The 16,289-nt window shown below is 56.8% G+C and overlaps 2 protein-coding genes across 16 annotated transcripts; both read left to right on the top strand.

Moving 5' to 3' along the window:
- Positions 1–700: 700 nt before the first annotated feature.
- SLC26A6 (solute carrier family 26 member 6) lies at positions 701–14,667 on the top strand. Of its 15 annotated transcripts, XR_009520871.1 has the most exons (22): positions 703–779; positions 2,636–2,794; positions 2,877–3,016; positions 3,257–3,367; positions 3,916–4,079; positions 4,277–4,441; positions 4,519–4,671; positions 4,987–5,069; positions 5,154–5,301; positions 5,570–5,683; positions 5,855–5,932; positions 6,265–6,360; positions 6,452–6,558; positions 6,727–6,796; positions 7,770–7,862; positions 7,948–8,052; positions 8,393–8,485; positions 9,296–9,475; positions 9,684–9,738; positions 9,994–10,130; positions 10,354–10,478; positions 14,533–14,551. XR_009520871.1 is itself a non-coding variant. In XM_060022432.1 (21 exons), exons 1-21 carry the CDS (start codon positions 757–759, stop codon positions 14,547–14,549), a joined length of 2,361 nt encoding a protein of 786 aa, XP_059878415.1. In that variant the 5' UTR covers positions 703–756; the 3' UTR covers positions 14,550–14,667. The 15 variants fall into 15 exon arrangements, 14 of the variants coding, with proteins under 14 accessions (XP_059878412.1, XP_059878415.1, XP_059878414.1 ...); XM_060022432.1 differs by lacking the exon at positions 9,684–9,738 and having other exon boundaries at positions 14,533–14,667; XM_060022431.1 differs by lacking the exons at positions 9,684–9,738; positions 14,533–14,551 and adding an exon at positions 11,268–12,139.
- TMEM89 (transmembrane protein 89) lies at positions 12,288–14,454 on the top strand. Its single transcript, XM_060022435.1, has 2 exons — positions 12,288–13,404; positions 13,768–14,454. Exons 1-2 carry the CDS (start codon positions 13,111–13,113, stop codon positions 13,951–13,953), a joined length of 480 nt encoding a protein of 159 aa, XP_059878418.1. The 5' UTR covers positions 12,288–13,110; the 3' UTR covers positions 13,954–14,454.
- Positions 14,668–16,289: the final 1,622 nt, after the last annotated feature.

Genomic DNA, 16,289 nt, shown 5'->3' with positions numbered 1-16,289 from the left:
CAAACCGACCCTAGGAACTGCCCTCAGTCGGTTGACAGCACTGACCCCCCGCCAGCCTCTCAGACTTGGAGCTGCTTCCTCAAGAACTCGGGCAGAACGGGCCTGTTGCCGGGCCAGTGTTATGTGCGGGGGAGGGGAACCTCGCAGCCTTTAAGGTCTGCGTGCCTAGCGTTGAAGGGAGGCCTTTGAGCCCCTTCGGTCTCAGAGACATGCCAGGTCTCAGGGGGAAAGCCTGAGTGAGGGTGGCGCCCTCAATTGGAGGCTTGAGAGGCCCCATGGACCCGGATACCCCACGGAGAGATAAGGCTCTGGTCACCAGCCACAACCCTAGACATCCTGCTCCGCGTCCCGCGGGGACCCTCCGCAAGAAGCCGGGACCTGGTGGTATCGGCCCCACCCTACTCAGGGACCTGGGGCCGTGGCTACGGCCAGGCCAGCTCGGGTCCTTAGTCCCACTTCTGCGATAACAACCTGCTCAGGCAGGAGAGCTAGGCGGGCCGCGAGGGGGAGCACAAGCCAAGCCGCAGGGGGAGGAAGGGGTTAAATCTCCCTCCTCAAGGTTCTCAGCGCCGGGAGACCGCCCCTTAGGCTCCGCCCCGGCACGCTGACTGGCCCAAGCCTTCCCCGTCCTGCCCGGGGATTGGCCCCTGGGAGCGCGCCTCAGGCCTCGCCCCCCGTCCCGGCCCCGCCTTTCGGGCCGCCGCAGCCTCTCGCTCCAGCTGTGAGGACTATCGCCTCTCGGTTTGCCCACCCGCCATGGGGCTGTCGGAAGCACCGGGGTGAGTGCAGGGCGCGGCCCCGGTTCCCAGTGTTCGAGTCCGCGAGGCGCGGGCCACCCCTTGGCCCCCGAGCAGGCGACCGGCTTGGGTTAGCTCGGAAGGGGTACCGCCGAGTCCCGAGCAGGCGTTTCCTGCCTGCCGCGCCTCGGTTTACCGCTTTGTCGATTTTCTGCAGGCGGCTGCCCAACCGTAGCGAGGGATGGGGCGGGAGCCGGCGCGACTCCAGCCCCTGCGGGCTGTGCGGAAAGCCGCTCGAGCGCCGTCCGAGGGCTAGCCGGGGGCCGCCTCCCGGCGGCTGTGTGCAGAGGAGCCCCGGCCCAGGAGGTGCGCCGGTGCGGCGCGTTGGGGCCCGGGACGTGGCTGCTAGAGTGTCCATAGCCAGGGCCTGGGTCCACCCAGGGATGCAACTGGTGCGGGAATGTGCTCTCCGGCCCTTCTGGCCGCAGGCCCTACTAGAGGGAGGGGTCAAGGATCTAAGCCCCTCCCTCCAAGCACGGGTTCGACGGGGGGGAGGGGGAGGGGTGGCGGGAGTGGGAGCCCTTAAAGACCTCGAGTGACTCACAGAGGAGGGGCCACGGGGCTCAAAGATCTCTGTGAGCCGGCAATGCCAAGAGTCTCTGAGGATCGTCCTTGCACCCACTCCACTCCATCCTCCAACGGGGACATCCAGGATAGGGGCCCTTTCCAGGTGAGCTCCTGCCCCTCGGGTGGGAACCTCACCGTAGGTCAGAGCTTCTCACAGATCAGAACTTTCCTGACAGGTGAAGCCTTTCCCGGCAGGGGAGAGCTTCCCTCCAGGTAAGATTCCCCCCTCTGCGATCCATTCCCAGGTGAGAGTTTTCTCCCATTACAGGTGGGAGCCTCCCCCAGGTCAGAGCTTCCCTTAGGTGAGAATACTCTCCAGACGAGAACCTTCCTGGCAGGTGAAAACTTTCCCTGCTAGTGAAAGCTTTCCCCCAGGTAAGCGCTCCCCCTCCAAGAGCTCCTATGCCCAAGTGAGAACTATTTTTGGGACAGCTTCCCCCAGGTAAGAACTGTCCCCCCTTCCCCTCCAGATCTCCTATTCCCAAGTGAGATCTTTTCCCTTAATCAGGTGGTAGCCACTGGGCAGATCAGAGTTTCTCCCCAGGACAGAACTTACCTAGCTGGTGAAAACTTTCCTGTTAGGTGAGAGCTTCTCCTTAGGCGAGATCCTCCCGGAGATCTATTCCCAGGTGAGATTGACCCCCCTTGAATTGGGGGCTTCTCTTTCCAGGGGGAAAACTCTCCCTCCCGGTGAGAGCCATCCCCTGGCTTTCCCAGATTAGGCCTGAGCTTGTCCAGGTCTACAACCTGGACCCTGTGGCTGGAGGCCCGGGGGCAATCTTAGCCCCAACACTTTCCTTCTCATAGAGCCTTCTCATGTGAAGAGAGACTTGCCTGATTTGCTGGATTCCTTCCTTGCGTGTGCTCTCAGACAGCATGTGCTGGGCTCGTGGGGCAGCTGGATAAGGACTCGGACTGGACTGGGATTGGCTGGAGAAGAGTTGGGGCTGGGGGGAGGGGGCTGGAAGGGACAGTCAGCCTGGAACCTAGATTGGTGAACACTCAGGGCTGGACTGAAGTGTGGCTTGTGTTCATCCTGCTGCCTCTTTGTGGGAGACTTTGGCCCAGCAAGAGTCTTCCACCAGCCAAAGTTCAGGTACTGCCCCTGCCTGGGCCTGGGCATAGGGCCTGCAGGAGCCAGCTGGAGGGTTGGACCTACCTAGATCTTGGGACCTAGAAAAGTCAGGTGGGTGACTCTGTGGTCCCAGGTGGAGGTCTAGGGGAGGTTGGGCCAGGAGTGCCCTCACTGTGTCTCTGGCCTCACCACCCAGACAGAGGGACACACAGGCACTGCTGTCCACAACGCAGGCAATGGAGCTGAGGAGGCGAGATTACCATGTGGAGCGGCCACTGCTGAACCAAGAACAGCTGGAGGAGCTGGGGAGCCGGAGCTCAGCGACTGGGACCCTCCAATGGCGAACCTGGTTTCGGTAAGGCTGAGGTCGGGGGGACTGGGGGCACTGGCAGGACTCAGGTAGCCCCTGTCTGTGATACCTACCCTTGTGTCCCCAGGTGCTCCCATGCTCGGGCCCGAGCCCTTCTGCTCCAGTACTTCCCAGTTTTGGCCTGGCTACCCCAGTATCCTGTGCGTGACTGGTTTCTGGGTGACTTGTTGTCTGGCCTGAGTGTGGCCATTATGCAGCTACCACAGGGTGAGCCACCCTTGACCTGGAGACTGTACCCTCAACCCTTGGATGATGACCCCGACCCTTCAAGGCCCTGGCCTGTAATCTGTGAACCACTGCCTGCCCCCGCCTCCCCCCACCCCTCCGCCAAAAGCCAGAAACAAGATCCCTGCCCCTGGAACTATGGCCCATGACCCAGGGCTGGGATTTCCTCATCCTTTCAAGACCCTGGCCTCCAAGTCTACATTGCTACCATTCCACCTCCAGGCCTGGCCTATGCCCTCCTGGCTGGACTGCCCCCCGTGTTTGGCCTCTACAGCTCCTTCTATCCCGTCTTTATCTATTTCCTGTTCGGCACTTCCCGGCACATCTCCGTGGGTGAGTGGAGCCAGGAGGATGCCCACATTCCCCACGGAGGACAGGGTGAGGGAGGGCTGAGCAGGGCAAGGAAACGCAGGGAACAGGGAGGGAGGCATCGATGCCGGGCCAGTCGGAGACTGGCCCAAGGGTCATTCCAGGCAGGACTGGGTCTCTGACCGTGGAGACAGATTCAGGTTACCTAGAGGCCCTGGCCCAGGAGGATATGGGTGGGTGAAGCATCTCAAGGGGCCCAGACTTGGCACAGACCTGAGAGCCTGAGGCAGGCCATGCCCCCTTCCCCATTCCACTTTTCACAGGGGGAGGGGTCCTGAGCCAGTGGATACAGGTGGGACAAAGTAGATGATGCAGGGCCAACATTTCTAGCCACGCTCAAGAGGCTTTGAACTTAGAGTTCATACCTGACTGCCAGCGCTGCCTCTATTTGCACAGCAAGTCTAAGGATATTGGTCTAGAACTAGGTGTCTCCTGGCCTCTCCCTTAAGACCAGGACTCCAGGGCAGGGCAGTGCCCCCTCCCCTTCAGACCACCCTGATCTGCCCCTGCAGGCACCTTTGCTGTCATGTCCGTGATGGTGGGCAGTGTGACAGAATCACTGGCTCCAGATGAAGCCTTCCTGCAGGCCTCGAACTCCACTGTTGATGTGGTGGCCAGAGATGCTGCTCGGGTTCAGGTGGCCTCCACACTCAGTGTCCTTGTTGGCCTCTTCCAGGTGCGGAGCAGTCAGGAGTACAGGCCCCTGACTGCCAGACCCACCCCTCACCCCATTTGCCAGGTCCCCTGAGTGTCTGGCCATCACCATCTTCCTCATCATCATCACTCATCCCCCTCTGCTCCCACCTGCCCTGGGCTCTGCTCCGGCCACCCCTAGGACCCTCTCCTCCCCTGACTGCCCTGTGCACCCCACAGGTGGGGCTGGGCCTGGTCCATTTTGGCTTCGTGGTCACCTATCTGTCAGAGCCTCTGGTCCGAGCCTATACCACAGCCGCGTCTGTGCAGGTCTTCGTCTCGCAGCTCAAGTATGTGTTTGGCCTCCATCTGAGCAGCCGCTCTGGGCCACTGTCCCTCATCTATGTGAGTGAGGGTGGGAGGAGGGAAGGGTGGGTGGGCCCAGGACCTTGAGTGCTGGCTGTGACCCCCCCTCCCCTCAGACAGTACTGGAGGTCTGCTGGAAGCTGCCCCAGACTGTGGTCGGCACCATGGTCACCGCAGTTGTGGCAGGGGTGGTTCTCGTGCTGGTGAAGCTGTTCAATGACAAGCTGCGGCGACAACTGCCCATGCCGCTCCCCGGGGAGCTGCTCACGGTTTGAATTCTGGTGGGGGGGAGGGGGGCAGGGGGAAGGGCAAGTGAGGAGTCCCTGCTGTGTGGGCGTCCCCCAGATAGTTAAAGACTAGTTGGTGTGGGCACTGAGGACTGGGGGGACCACAGCCGACAGCCCCTGACAGCATCTCCCTTTCCCCAAAATGGTGGTGTCCATCTTTTACCCTATCGCTGACTTCTGCCCACCCCTCTGAAGGTTTCGCTTCAGGCCTCTCTCTTTACGCCCAAAGTGATTTCTCCATTCCCCTTAATGGTGGTGCCAGCACCTACCTCCCCTGACTCTGTCCTCTCCCTGCAGCTCATCGGGGCCACAGGCATCTCCTACGGCGTGGGACTGCAGCACAGATTTGGGGTGGATGTCGTGGGCAAAATCCCTGCAGGGTGAGCTCCGGCCCCTGTCAGGTCAGGGAGGGTTGGGTGGCCAGGGCCACAACATTCCTTTGGCCTCACAGATGCCCCTCACAGGCTGGTGCCCCCAGTGGCCCCCAGCCCCCAGCTGTTCACAAGGCTTGTGGGAAATGCCTTCGCCATCGCTGTGGTTGGTTTCGCCATTGCCATCTCGCTGGGGAAGATCTTCGCCCTGAGGCATGGCTACCGGGTGGACAGCAACCAGGTCTGGGGAATGGGATGTGGGACACGGAGCGGGTGTACAGAGACCCCAGGGCTTGGGGGGATGGAGTATCAGGTGGGAGACAGGGAAACAGCAAACAGATGTGCTGGGGCCACATGGGGCACTGAGGGTGGGAGAGCAGGACACACGGGACAGTGGCCAAGTCTTTGGGGGCTACTGAGTGCGGATGGAGGTTGGGGATGCATAGGCCTGGACACAGTGACCACGCACTGCTAGTGATGTGTCCTGACACCTGCACTACCCCCCTCAGGAGCTGGTGGCACTTGGCCTCAGTAACCTCATCGGGGGCATCTTTCAGTGCTTCCCTGTGAGCTGCTCTATGTCTCGGAGCCTGGTACAGGAGAGCACCGGGGGCAACACACAGGTGGGCTGCAGGTGTGGGCTGCAGGTGTGCATCTACACACACACTGCTTTGCCTGGGTGGTCCTACCCACTGCTTTCCCCCCTCCCCCCTACTCCCCCTTCCCCCCTGCTCTCGCCTTCTTCTCCCCTACACTCCAACCCACTCATCTGCCCGCTCACTCCCACTGTACAGGTGGCTGGAGCCATCTCCTCCCTTTTCATCCTCATTATCATCGTCAAACTTGGAGAACTCTTCCAAGACCTGCCCAAGGTGAGCTGCCATCCCGTACCCAGCCAGGCTTGAGGGCCTTGGCCAGGCCAGGGACTCAGATCAGTCAGTCAGGGCCTGGGTGAGGGGGAGGGATACAGGGTCATGCCCTGTTTTTCAAGCTTGAGATCTCTGGTTGAGATTTGGAGTCGACAGTCAGGGGTAAGAACCTTTGAGAGTCAGACCCAAGTTGTTAGGTTCGGGGGCAGGAGGTGGTTAGTGTCCCTCGGGGTCATACCCAGGTGCTTGAGGACAGTCTGGCTCATGCCAGGTGGTCAGGGCTGTCAGCATCCTGCACCTCTCAGTAGCTCCTGGTGACCCTCCCCCTCCCGCAGGCAGTCCTGGCTGCTGTCGTCATTGTGAACCTGAAGGGCATGTTGATGCAGTTCACCGACATATGCTCCCTCTGGAAGGCAAATCGAGTGGATCTGGTGAGAGGCCTGGGAGCCCAGGGGTGGGGTCAGGGCCTTCAGCCCCAGTGACCCTTCTAGACCCTGTTGACTACTACCCTTCTGTTTTTAGCTTATCTGGCTGGTGACCTTTGTGGCCACCATCCTGCTGAACCTGGACCTTGGCCTGGCAGTTGCGGTAGTCTTCTCCCTGCTGCTCGTGGTGGTCCGCACACAGCTGTGAGTCACCCCTCTGGTTCCCCCCTCATTCCAGCTGGTGAGAGAGTGAGGTCCACATTGGTTTCCCCCAGCTTTCCCACATCTTGGGGGGTGACCCAAGGCTCCTTAGAACCCCCTCATTGCCCCCTCTCTTAATGCCCCCCTCTTCTCACACTCTCTCTTTCACAGGCCCCACTACGCTGTCCTGGGGCAGGTGCCAGACACAGATATTTACAGAGATGTGGCAGAGTACTCAGAAGTGAGTGGCAGGGGCTAAGCCAGAGGATGGCGTGGATGGGGTAGGACAGAGGCAGACGGGGCCATCCCTTATCAGGTCCTTGCGTACTGGGCAAGGACACGGGGGTGGGGCGCTAAGGGTGCTTTGGTCCTTGGAATTTCAAGGGAGGAATTTGGGTCTCTGACCCCCATACTCAGAGTATGGGCCTTAGGGCCTGGGGGAGGAGTCTGTCTTAGAGGCAGCAGTACAAGCCCCATCCCGCAGAGTAGCCCTGGGTCAGGAATGTAGAGGGGCAGGATCTGGGGCACGAGGATGTAGGGGAGGCTGTTTGCTGACCTGATCAGTGGGGTTACTGAATCTCCGTCCTTTACCTCCTGAGAAGTCTCACGTCAAGCCCTGGGAACAAAAGTGGGGGCTCTGGAATAAAACGAGCTCATTTTCCCTGATGGAGCCTTGAAGGCTGAGCATAGTATGATGAGGCAGAGTGAGGGAAGGACATGAGTGGAGAAGCTCAGCTGGATGGAAGGGGAGGTGGGGGGTGGCGCAGGGACATTGTTCAGGCCCAAAGGCCGAGCAGAGACCTGGAGTGTCCTGAGCGGGGTGGGAGCCGGGGAAGGCTTGGGCTGGCAGTTGAGGAGGGTCTCTCTGTCCACATACAGAAAACAGACCCCAGTGCTGGGGTTGGAGACCCAAGGGGAAGCTAAGAGCCATTGAAACCTGGCCTGGGTATTGGCAGAAGGACAGGGGAGATGGGGTGGGAGAGGTTCAGGATGCCCTGGAGGAAGAAGCAGCAGCTCTGACAGGCCCAGCTGAGGGGTCAGGATGACCCCACCAGCTCCTGGGAGGGCATGGCCTACAGGCCGGGCCTCTGTTGGCTGGGAAGCAGAGGGTTGATGATGGCAGGTACCGGGGTACACAGGGGAGGAAAGAAAGAGAGCAAGATGCAGCTAGGAGAGACGAGGGCTCAGCCACCCCCAACCTGACCTATCCCCAGGCCAGGGAGGTCCCGGGCGTGAAGGTCTTCCGCTCCTCGGCCACCATGTACTTTGCCAACGCTGAGCTCTACAGTGACACGCTGAAGCAGAGGGTGAGGCCTGGGGTCCACAGGGGGAGGGGCAGAGGGTCTCTCACCTCCCCAGTGTCCACATCCCCTGCCCTGCCCTTTGCTCTAGTGCGGTGTGAACGTGGACCACCTCATCTCCCAGAAGAAGAAACTGCTCAGGAAGCAGGAGCTAAAGCTGAAGCGACTTCAGAAAGAGAATAAGCTCCCGAAACAGGCAGGGGCCCTTCTGACCCCACCCGGCCTTTCTCCCAGCCTCCTGGCTTCTCACCCTCATTCTTCATCCCTCCTCCTCTCTCCCTGATGCCCCCAGTGACCCTGCAGGTCAGGGTTCTGCGGGCAGTCTTGTTTTTCTCCTGCCTCCTAAGCCAATGGTGGCGTTAACCATCACAGTCCTCTTTCCAAAGTAGGTCAGAACCCCACAGCCTTCAGCCTGGCTGCCCTGGGTCCCAAACTTCAGCTCCTAGTCCACCTGCCTGCCCAAAGCCAGGGGACGACACCAGACCTGCGTGGCCTGGTTGTCATATGACAGCTGGGACATCTCTTTCCTGGCCTAGGCTGCCGCCTCCAAGGGCACTTCCATTTCCATCAATGTCAACACCAGTGTCACAGACATTGAGAGCAACGATGTGGAGGGCTCCAAGGCCAAGGTGAGGCTGGAGGTGGGAGAGGGGCCAACCATGAGCTGCAGGGATGAGAGTGCCCATGTGTGGAGTGGAGTGATGGATCAGGTGCTCTACAGGGAGATCTCTAGTGATATGCCGTAGAATTCTGCTTGTGGCTCTCTGGTCTGTAATCTGAGGCCTAGCCAAAGACCTTGAATTTGTGAATTCTACAAGACCCTGCAGTCTGTATTCATGGGCAGAGGGAAGGGATTGGGCATGTGGGAAAAATCTGGGATCAAAGGGGACATGAATCTCAATTAGAGTCTCAGGCAGGACTTCCCTGGCAGGCCAGTGGTTAAGACTCTACGCTCCCAGTGCAGGGGCCATGGGTTCCATCCCTGGTCAGGGAAGTTTCACATGCCGTGCGGCGCACCCCTCCCCACAAAAAAGGCTCAGGCAGGATGCCAGGATATCTGTGTGTGCGCGTGTGTCCGTGTGTCTCTTTTGGTTTGTCCCCATCCTCAGTCAGTCACTCTGGCTGACTGAGGATGGGGTGTGGTCTCTGATGCCCTTCCTTCTTAAGTGTCCCTATTTAAGTATGGGCCCAGGAAGTAACAGAGCAGTAGATGCATGTCTGTGTGTGCTCCCGGAGTCTGGGCACCCTCCCCTGTGTGTCCCCATGTGTCCCTCCTGTCTTTACATACAGGCTCCCTGTCTCCATATCCTCATGTGTCCACTGCATGCCCCATATACGTGGCCGTTTACACGTCTGATCCTGTGTGTCTCTGCACATCTGTGTATGTTCCCTGCCTTCACCCACCGTGGGCGGCCCTTGCAGTGTGTCTGGTTTCCCAGCAGGTGAGCACAGGGACTGAGCTAGAGGATACAGCAGCCAGGGGTCAAGAAGATGCCAAGGCCCCAGACATGTCCTCACTGAAGACCCTGGGCCTGCCTCAGCCAGATTTCCACAGCCTCATCCTGGACCTGAGTTCCCTTTCTTTCGTGGACACTGTGTGTCTCAAGAGCTTGAAGAATGTAAGGGGCTGGGGGCACCCCTAAGAAGGGCCTTGGGGGAGGACAAGGCCCTTCAGCCCTGACCCCATAACTAGCTCCAAGAGCCCTCTGAGCCTAACCCCCAACCCTCTGAGCTCCCCCTCTGAACTCCCTTCCCCCCCAGCCTGCCCAAGTGCCCCTTCGGAGCCCCTGAGCCTCCCTCTGAGTCTGGCCCCCTTTTCTGCTGCAGATTTTCCGTGACTTCCGGGAGATCGAGGTGGAGGTGTACATGGCCGCCTGCCACTGTGCGTGGGGTGGACACAGCAAGAGCAGTCCGGGGAGGGGGTGGGGATTCTGTCCAAGGAATCTGCCAGGCAGCACAAGGAAAAAGTCTTTCTCTGAAACTGGAGGTCAGAGGTGTCCTGGGAGGGAGGGGTCAAGGGTCAAGAGTTGGGGTTTAGCCATAAGCCTCAGGGGTGGTGGTCAGGGTGACATTCCGCCAGTGCCTGGGTGTTCCTGGGGGTTCTGCGGGTCAGGGGAGACCAACTCCTTGTCTACAGCTCCCGTGGTCACGCAGCTTGAGGCGGGGCACTTCTTCGATGCATCTATCACCAAGCAGCATCTCTTTGCCTCTGTCCACGATGCTGTCATCTTTGCACTCCAACACCAAAGGTCCAGCCCCGTCAACCCTGTTTTGGTGAGCTGACCTCTGTTGCTGAGCTCTGTTTGTTTATCTACTGCTTGTCCCATCCTGACCCCATTTCCAGGAAGTCCACCCTTCCTGGATGGCTCTGATTAGCTCTGCCCCCAGTAGATCCACTGCCTTCCCCTCCTGCCTTTAGAGGAAGCTGCTCCTGGGGGAGGGGGTAGTACGTGTCCTTCAGAAACTGACAGGAGCCTCTCCTCCTCTCCCTGCCCAGGTTACCAAACTCTGACCGTGCTGCCACCCTGCCTGAGACTGCCCACCTCTGGAGGTTGCGACCGGTTACCCGTGAGGACCCCCTACCCCTGGGCTGCCTCCAGATGTCACCCAGGAGTCCCCTCCGTACGCACGCACATAACTCAGGGATGGAGGTTCTGGGACTCCAAGTTCAGTGCTCTAGGCCTGGGATAAGGCACTGGCCAAGTTGGAGGAGCATGCATGTTTTTAGTCTCAGGAATAAAGATTTGTTTGCCCAATGCCAGGCTCTGCTGTGGCTTGGTGGGGCCTTGGCAGGGGCAAGGGTATAGTCCATAGCCCTGGCTCCTGACCCTTCTTGTGCCCCAAAGTGGGAATTGGGGTTGGAAGCTGGGGGGAAAGTTCGGGGAGGGCAGGGTCAGGCAGGGGGAGTGTGGAGCAGGAGGGAGAGCTTCGGGGCTAGGCCCAGGGAGGGGGGCGTCCCAGGTCCAAGTTCCTCCCCAGCCAGGCACAGCCCTCGGCACCTGTGTCCTCGGCTATAAAATGGTTGGAATCAGAGCTGCTTCTCAGGAATGACCTGTTCTCAGGGACCCCTGATGAGGTGCAGGCAGGCCTGGCGCTACTGGGCAGCCCCTGGAGGGTGTGGTGTGAACACCTGAGCAACCAGCTGAGGAAGCACAGGGTATTCACAGGTGTTGCCGGTCTGCACTGAGAAGTAAGAATATGGGAATTCCCTGGCAGTCTAGTGGTTAGGACTCAACGCTTTCACTGTCAAGGGTGAGGGTTCGATCGATCCCTGGTTGGGGAACTAAGATCCCACAAGCAGCACGGTGCAGCCAGAAGAAAAAAGAAAAGAAAAGAAAGGAAAGAATGTGCATGATTGATTTACTTGGGAAAAATGCTTATTTGTATAATTAGATCACCTGGGCTTTGCAGGTCACCGTCAGCCAAGAACCACGTGTTGATTTCTACCATAAAACACCAACATCTGGGCATGTGGCCCAGTGGGCAGCAATGGGCCTTCAGGCCAGCTAATACTGAGTGACTGGAGGCCAGGGTGGGGGGGTCGAACCTTTCTGGGCCTCCGTATCCTCATCAGGAGAGCAGAAATGGTAATAGTACCCACTTCATGGGTTCCTCAATGAATATTAAATGAGTAAATGCCACAAACAGCTTGCAACAGTGCTGGGCTCGTGTCACCTGCCAAAACAAGTGAGCCTGCCATTCGCAGGTCCCGACCAGGTCCTGGGCTCTGTGCTGGACCAGTGGACAGAGGCTGTCCTGCCCTGCAAGTCACAGAGGCACCCCTTGCCTGGCTGTTTCTGTCCTGGCCTGTGTCACTGCCCTGCTCTGTGTTCGCAAATCATCTGTCCTTTCCCCACCCCCAAAACCTTGCCCAGGAAGTCAGGGCCCTTTGTCACACTGCCTCCAGACACCAGGAACAGCGCCGGGCACAAGGAAGTGCTTGGTAAATACTGGTTAAGTGATCCTATGTACTGGAGTGGAAGGTAAACCTCAAACGTGAACTTGCAGATACAGGCAGACCTTGTTTTATTGCACTTCACCGATACTGTGTTTTTTACAAATTGAAAGTTTATGGCCACCCTGAGTCAATCAAGTCTTGGTGCCATTTTTCCAACATCATTTGCTCACTGCATGTCACTGTCACATTGTGGTAATTCTCAAAGTATTTCAAACTTTTTCATTATTATTATATTTGTTAGGATCTATGATCAGTGATCTTTGATGTTACTACTGTGACTCGCTGAAGGCTCAGATGATGGTTAGCAATTTTTAGCAATAAAGTGTTTTTTTAAATTAAGGTATGTACTTTTTTTTAGACATAATGCTACTGCACGCTTAATAGACTACAGTGTAGTGTAAACATAACTTTTATATGCACCGGGAAACTGAAAAATTTGTGCAACTCGCTTTATTGTGGTGGTCTAGAACCGAAGCACAGTATCTCCAAGGTATACCTGTACTTGGAAATGCTTTGAAGAAAATGAAACAGGGTCAGGAATTCCCTGGCAGTCCAGTGGTTAAGACTCTGCACTTCCATTGCAGGGCGCACGGATTCAATCCCTGGCCGGGGAACTAAGATCCCACATGCCACAATGCGGCCAAATAAATAAATAAAACAGGGTCACGTGAAAGAGAAGGGACTGTGTTACCCAGGATGGTCATGGGAGGGAGACTCAGGGAGCAGGTGACACTTGAGCTGAAATGCAGCTGTGAGAGTTCTCTTTCTAGGACAGTGCTCCTAGTGTAGGGAACAGCAGGTGTGTTCAAGGAACACCAGGGAGGCCTACAAGAGGCAGGAGGGGAGACCAGAGCACAGAGCACCTCACAGGCCAGGGTGAGCCTTCAGGCTTTATTCAGAGTGCGCACCCACATTTTTGAGTGCTCCCTGTGCTGCGATGTGGACCACGGGGCTGAGTCTGGGCATAGGGGAGCAGGGAGCAGCTCTGTGTGCTTAGCTTGGTTGGCCTGGCGTTGGTGCTGCCACTGGTGGAGAGCATGTTAGATGTATATTAGATGAGGAGGAGGGAGAGGGGAGAGGGGGAAGGAAGCATTCCTTCATTCCTGGGCCCCAAGCCTGCCCTCCTCCCTGCCCTGGAATCCCACCCCACCCACCCCGCCCCATATTTTCTGGCCAGGCCACCCCTCCTGAAAGCCATGGGCCCAGCTGGAACCTACTGCCTCACCTGCCCCTGGGGGAGGAGTGTTTGCCCGTTGCCAGGCGCCCAGGTTCCGGCCCCTAGTACTGGCAGCAGCCATGCTGCACGCACAGTCCTTCCTGCCATGGCTGCTTCTGCTAGCGATGCCTGTCCGCACCCACACCTGGTCACGGCCCGTGTGGTACCAGGTGGGGCTGGACTTACAGCCCTGGGGGTGCCAGCCAAACAGCCTGGAGGGTTGCAAGGGCAGCCTGGGGTGTCCTGGCCATTGGATGGGCCTGGGGGTGAACCGCATCTACCCAGTGGCTGGGGTCACCGTCGCCACTACCATGATGCTGATGCTCAGCCGTGCGGTGATGCAACGGCGGCGCTCACAGGCCACTAAGAGTGAGGTGAGCATGGCACTGCTCTGTCCCCACAGCCTCCTACTTCTGTTCATACCCAATGAGCTCATAATTCTCTACCCATCCTCCCACTCATGTCTTCTGGGCCTCCTGCTGCCCCTCCCCCATCACTCACACCCCAGGGTCCCTACATCTGTCCACACCCAACAGTCCCTGCATTTCCCATGGGTAGTACCCTGCCCCATCCTCCCTCTTTAATATCCCTATTCCTCATCCAGCCTCCATGGGCCCCATGACCATACTAGGCCACAACAGACCCTCCACGATCCTCCATCACCCTAAGTCCCCTTTCCCACCACACCTCTGTCCTGTTCCTCTGTTCTCACTCCTGCCTTTTTGTCCTATCCTCAGCATCCGCAGGTGACGGCTAGCCCCTGTGCACCCTGGAAACGACGGGCCCCGATCTCAGACCGTGCCCTACTCCGTGGGGTCCTGCATATGCTGGATGCCCTCCTGGTCCATATTGAGGGCCATCTGCAGTGTCTAGCCACCCAGCAGCGAACCCAAATAAAGGGGACTCCTGCCCAGAGCGGGTGACCCAACATACTCCTCTCTTTGCCTGGTGGCTTGTTGGGGCGGGGATGGCCTGAGGCTCTGGGCCAGGCTCAGGTCTGTGTGTCTTATTATCTCCAGGCCTGTCTGGACCCTGTGCCCCTTTTCTACTTTTAGAGCCAGCACACCCATCGAGGCCTCGGTGCCCATCAATGGCTGGGCAGGTGGGGCCCAGGCTGGCTCACCCTGCTCCATTGCCCACACCAACTGACCCCTCCTCTCTAGGGATCCCACTCATAAATACAACTGCTCCTCTGGGGCTCCTCAGGGGCCCCCAGTGTGGTGGGAGAAGACTTGGCCATCAGGGCAGATGTGGGTGGTCCAGAGAGGGCAGCCCAGAGGTGACCACCTGGCTGAGTCAGGAGCTAGGGCTCCTGGTTGAGCCTGCGGGGCCTGAGCTGGGGCTGCGGGTAGAGGGAGGGCCCTGGCTGCCTTCATCTTTGTGACATCTCAAACATGCTTTGGCACCTAAGTGGCCCTTGCTCTAAAGCCCCTGGAAGTGGGACGAGGGCTGAACCTCCCCAAAGGGGCCTTCACCTGCTTCCTCCCTTCCTTCTACCATAGGCATCAGGATCTGCTGATGAACAGAACAGGCTCCTCCCTCACCCACTCACAAATAGGGGAGGGTAGAGGTGGTGATGAAGCAGACTCAAAAACTCAATTCCTCTGCAGAGAGTTGTGCTGAGCCAGTTGGAGTGGGGCAGGTGTGGGCTGACTGCTGGGACCTGAAGGGTGAGTGGGGTGATGAGAGGAGGGGGAGAGTGCTCCAGCCAGAAGGATATGCACATACAAGGGCCAGGTGGGGAAAGAGACCTTGACCTGTTCCATGAACTATAAGATGGTCAGGATTTCAGGGAAAAGAAGGAATTCTGGAACACAGGAGAGGGCAGGCTGGGAAGAGACAGGAGTTGGTGTCTCCTAGGGAGGCTGTGGTAGGCAGGAGAATGGCCCTCAAGATGTCCTTGGAGTCCGTGAATATTTTACAGTACATGGCAAAGAGGATTTTGCAGATGGAATTAAGTGAAAGACATTAAAATGGGAAGATTATTCTGGATTATTTTGGTGGGCCCCGTGTAATTTCATGAGCCCTTAAAAGTGGAAGAGGAGGGCAGGAGAGTTGGTCGGATTCAAAGTGTGAGAGGTACTAATAATCCTCTGCTGCTGGCTTTGAAGGTGGTAGAAGAGATCTTGCACCACCCAAAGATCCAAGGAATTCAGATGGCCTCTAGAAGCTGGGAATGACCCTTGGGTGATAGCCAGCAAGAAAACAGAAACCTCAGTCCTTCAACCACTATGATCTAACTTCTGCCAATAAACTGAATGACCAAGGACACATTCTCCCCTAGAACCTCCAGAAAGGACCACAGCCCTGCTAATGTCTTGATTTTAGCCCAATGACATCCATGTTGGATTTTGGGCCTACAGAACTGTGAGATAATAAATTTGTTTTGTTCTAAGCCATTAAGTCTGTGGTGATTTGTTATGGCAGCAATAGAAAACTACTAAGTATTGGTATCAAGAGTGAGAGGTACTGCTGTTAACAAATCCTAAAAATGTGGAAATGGCTTTGGAATTGGGCAGTGAGCAAAGTCTGGAAGAATGTCAGGGAGCATAACAGAAAAAGCCAAAACTACCTTCAAACAACTGTTAGCAGAAATTTGGACATTAAGAATGCTGCCATTGAGGGCTCAGAAGAAAATTAGGAACATGTTATTGGAAACCAGGAGTAAAAGGAATCTTTGTTAAATAGTTGTAGGAAGCTTAGTGGAATCATAACCCGTATTTGGATGGAAAGCAGAACTTGTAAATGATGAACTTTAATATTTAGCAGAAAAAATTTCCAAGTGAAGTGCTGAAGGTGCCACCTGATTTCTTCTTGCTGAAAAACATTGCTGAAAGAAATTTTAAAAGACCTAAATAAATAGAAAGACATTCCATGTTCTTTGATTGGAGGACTTAATACTGTTAAAATGGCAATACTACCCAAAGTGGTCTACAGATTCAGTGTAATCCCAGTGAAAATCCCAATGGTGTTTTATAAGAGAAATAGAAAAACCCATCCTAAAATTTATATGGAATCTCAAGGGACCCTGAATAGCCAAAACAATCTTGGAAAAGAAGAACAAAGTTGGAGGACTCAAACTTTCTGATTTCCAAAATGTACTACAAAGGCACTGTAATCAAAACAGTGTGGTGCTGGCATAGGAATAGACATATAGACCAATGAAATAGAACAGAAAGCCCAGAAATAAACCTTCCCATATATATTCAGTTGATTTTCAATAAGAGTGCAAAGACCATTTAATGGGGAAAAGATAGTC

Source organism: Delphinus delphis, chromosome 10 (assembly GCF_949987515.2).
Source record: "Delphinus delphis chromosome 10, mDelDel1.2, whole genome shotgun sequence".
Lineage (NCBI taxonomy): Eukaryota > Metazoa > Chordata > Mammalia > Artiodactyla > Delphinidae > Delphinus > Delphinus delphis.
The sequence above is the reverse complement of the archived record's forward strand: the minus strand, read 5'-3'. Positions and strand labels throughout refer to the sequence as shown.

Excerpts from the sequence above, each read along its gene's own strand:
- TMEM89 (XM_060022435.1), top strand. The coding sequence starts at position 13,111 with ATGCTGCACGCACAGTCCTTCCTGCCATGGCTGCTTCTGCTAGCGATG. Across the intron at positions 13,405-13,767 it reads CACAGGCCACTAAGAGTGAG|CATCCGCAGGTGACGGCTAG; the intron begins GTGAGCATGGCA and ends TCCTATCCTCAG.
- SLC26A6 (XM_060022420.1), top strand. The coding sequence starts at position 757 with ATGGGGCTGTCGGAAGCACCGGG. Across the intron at positions 780-2,635 it reads GGGCTGTCGGAAGCACCGGG|ACAGAGGGACACACAGGCAC; the intron begins GTGAGTGCAGGG and ends CTCACCACCCAG. Across the intron at positions 10,131-10,353 it reads GCCCCGTCAACCCTGTTTTG|GTTACCAAACTCTGACCGTG; the intron begins GTGAGCTGACCT and ends CTCCCTGCCCAG.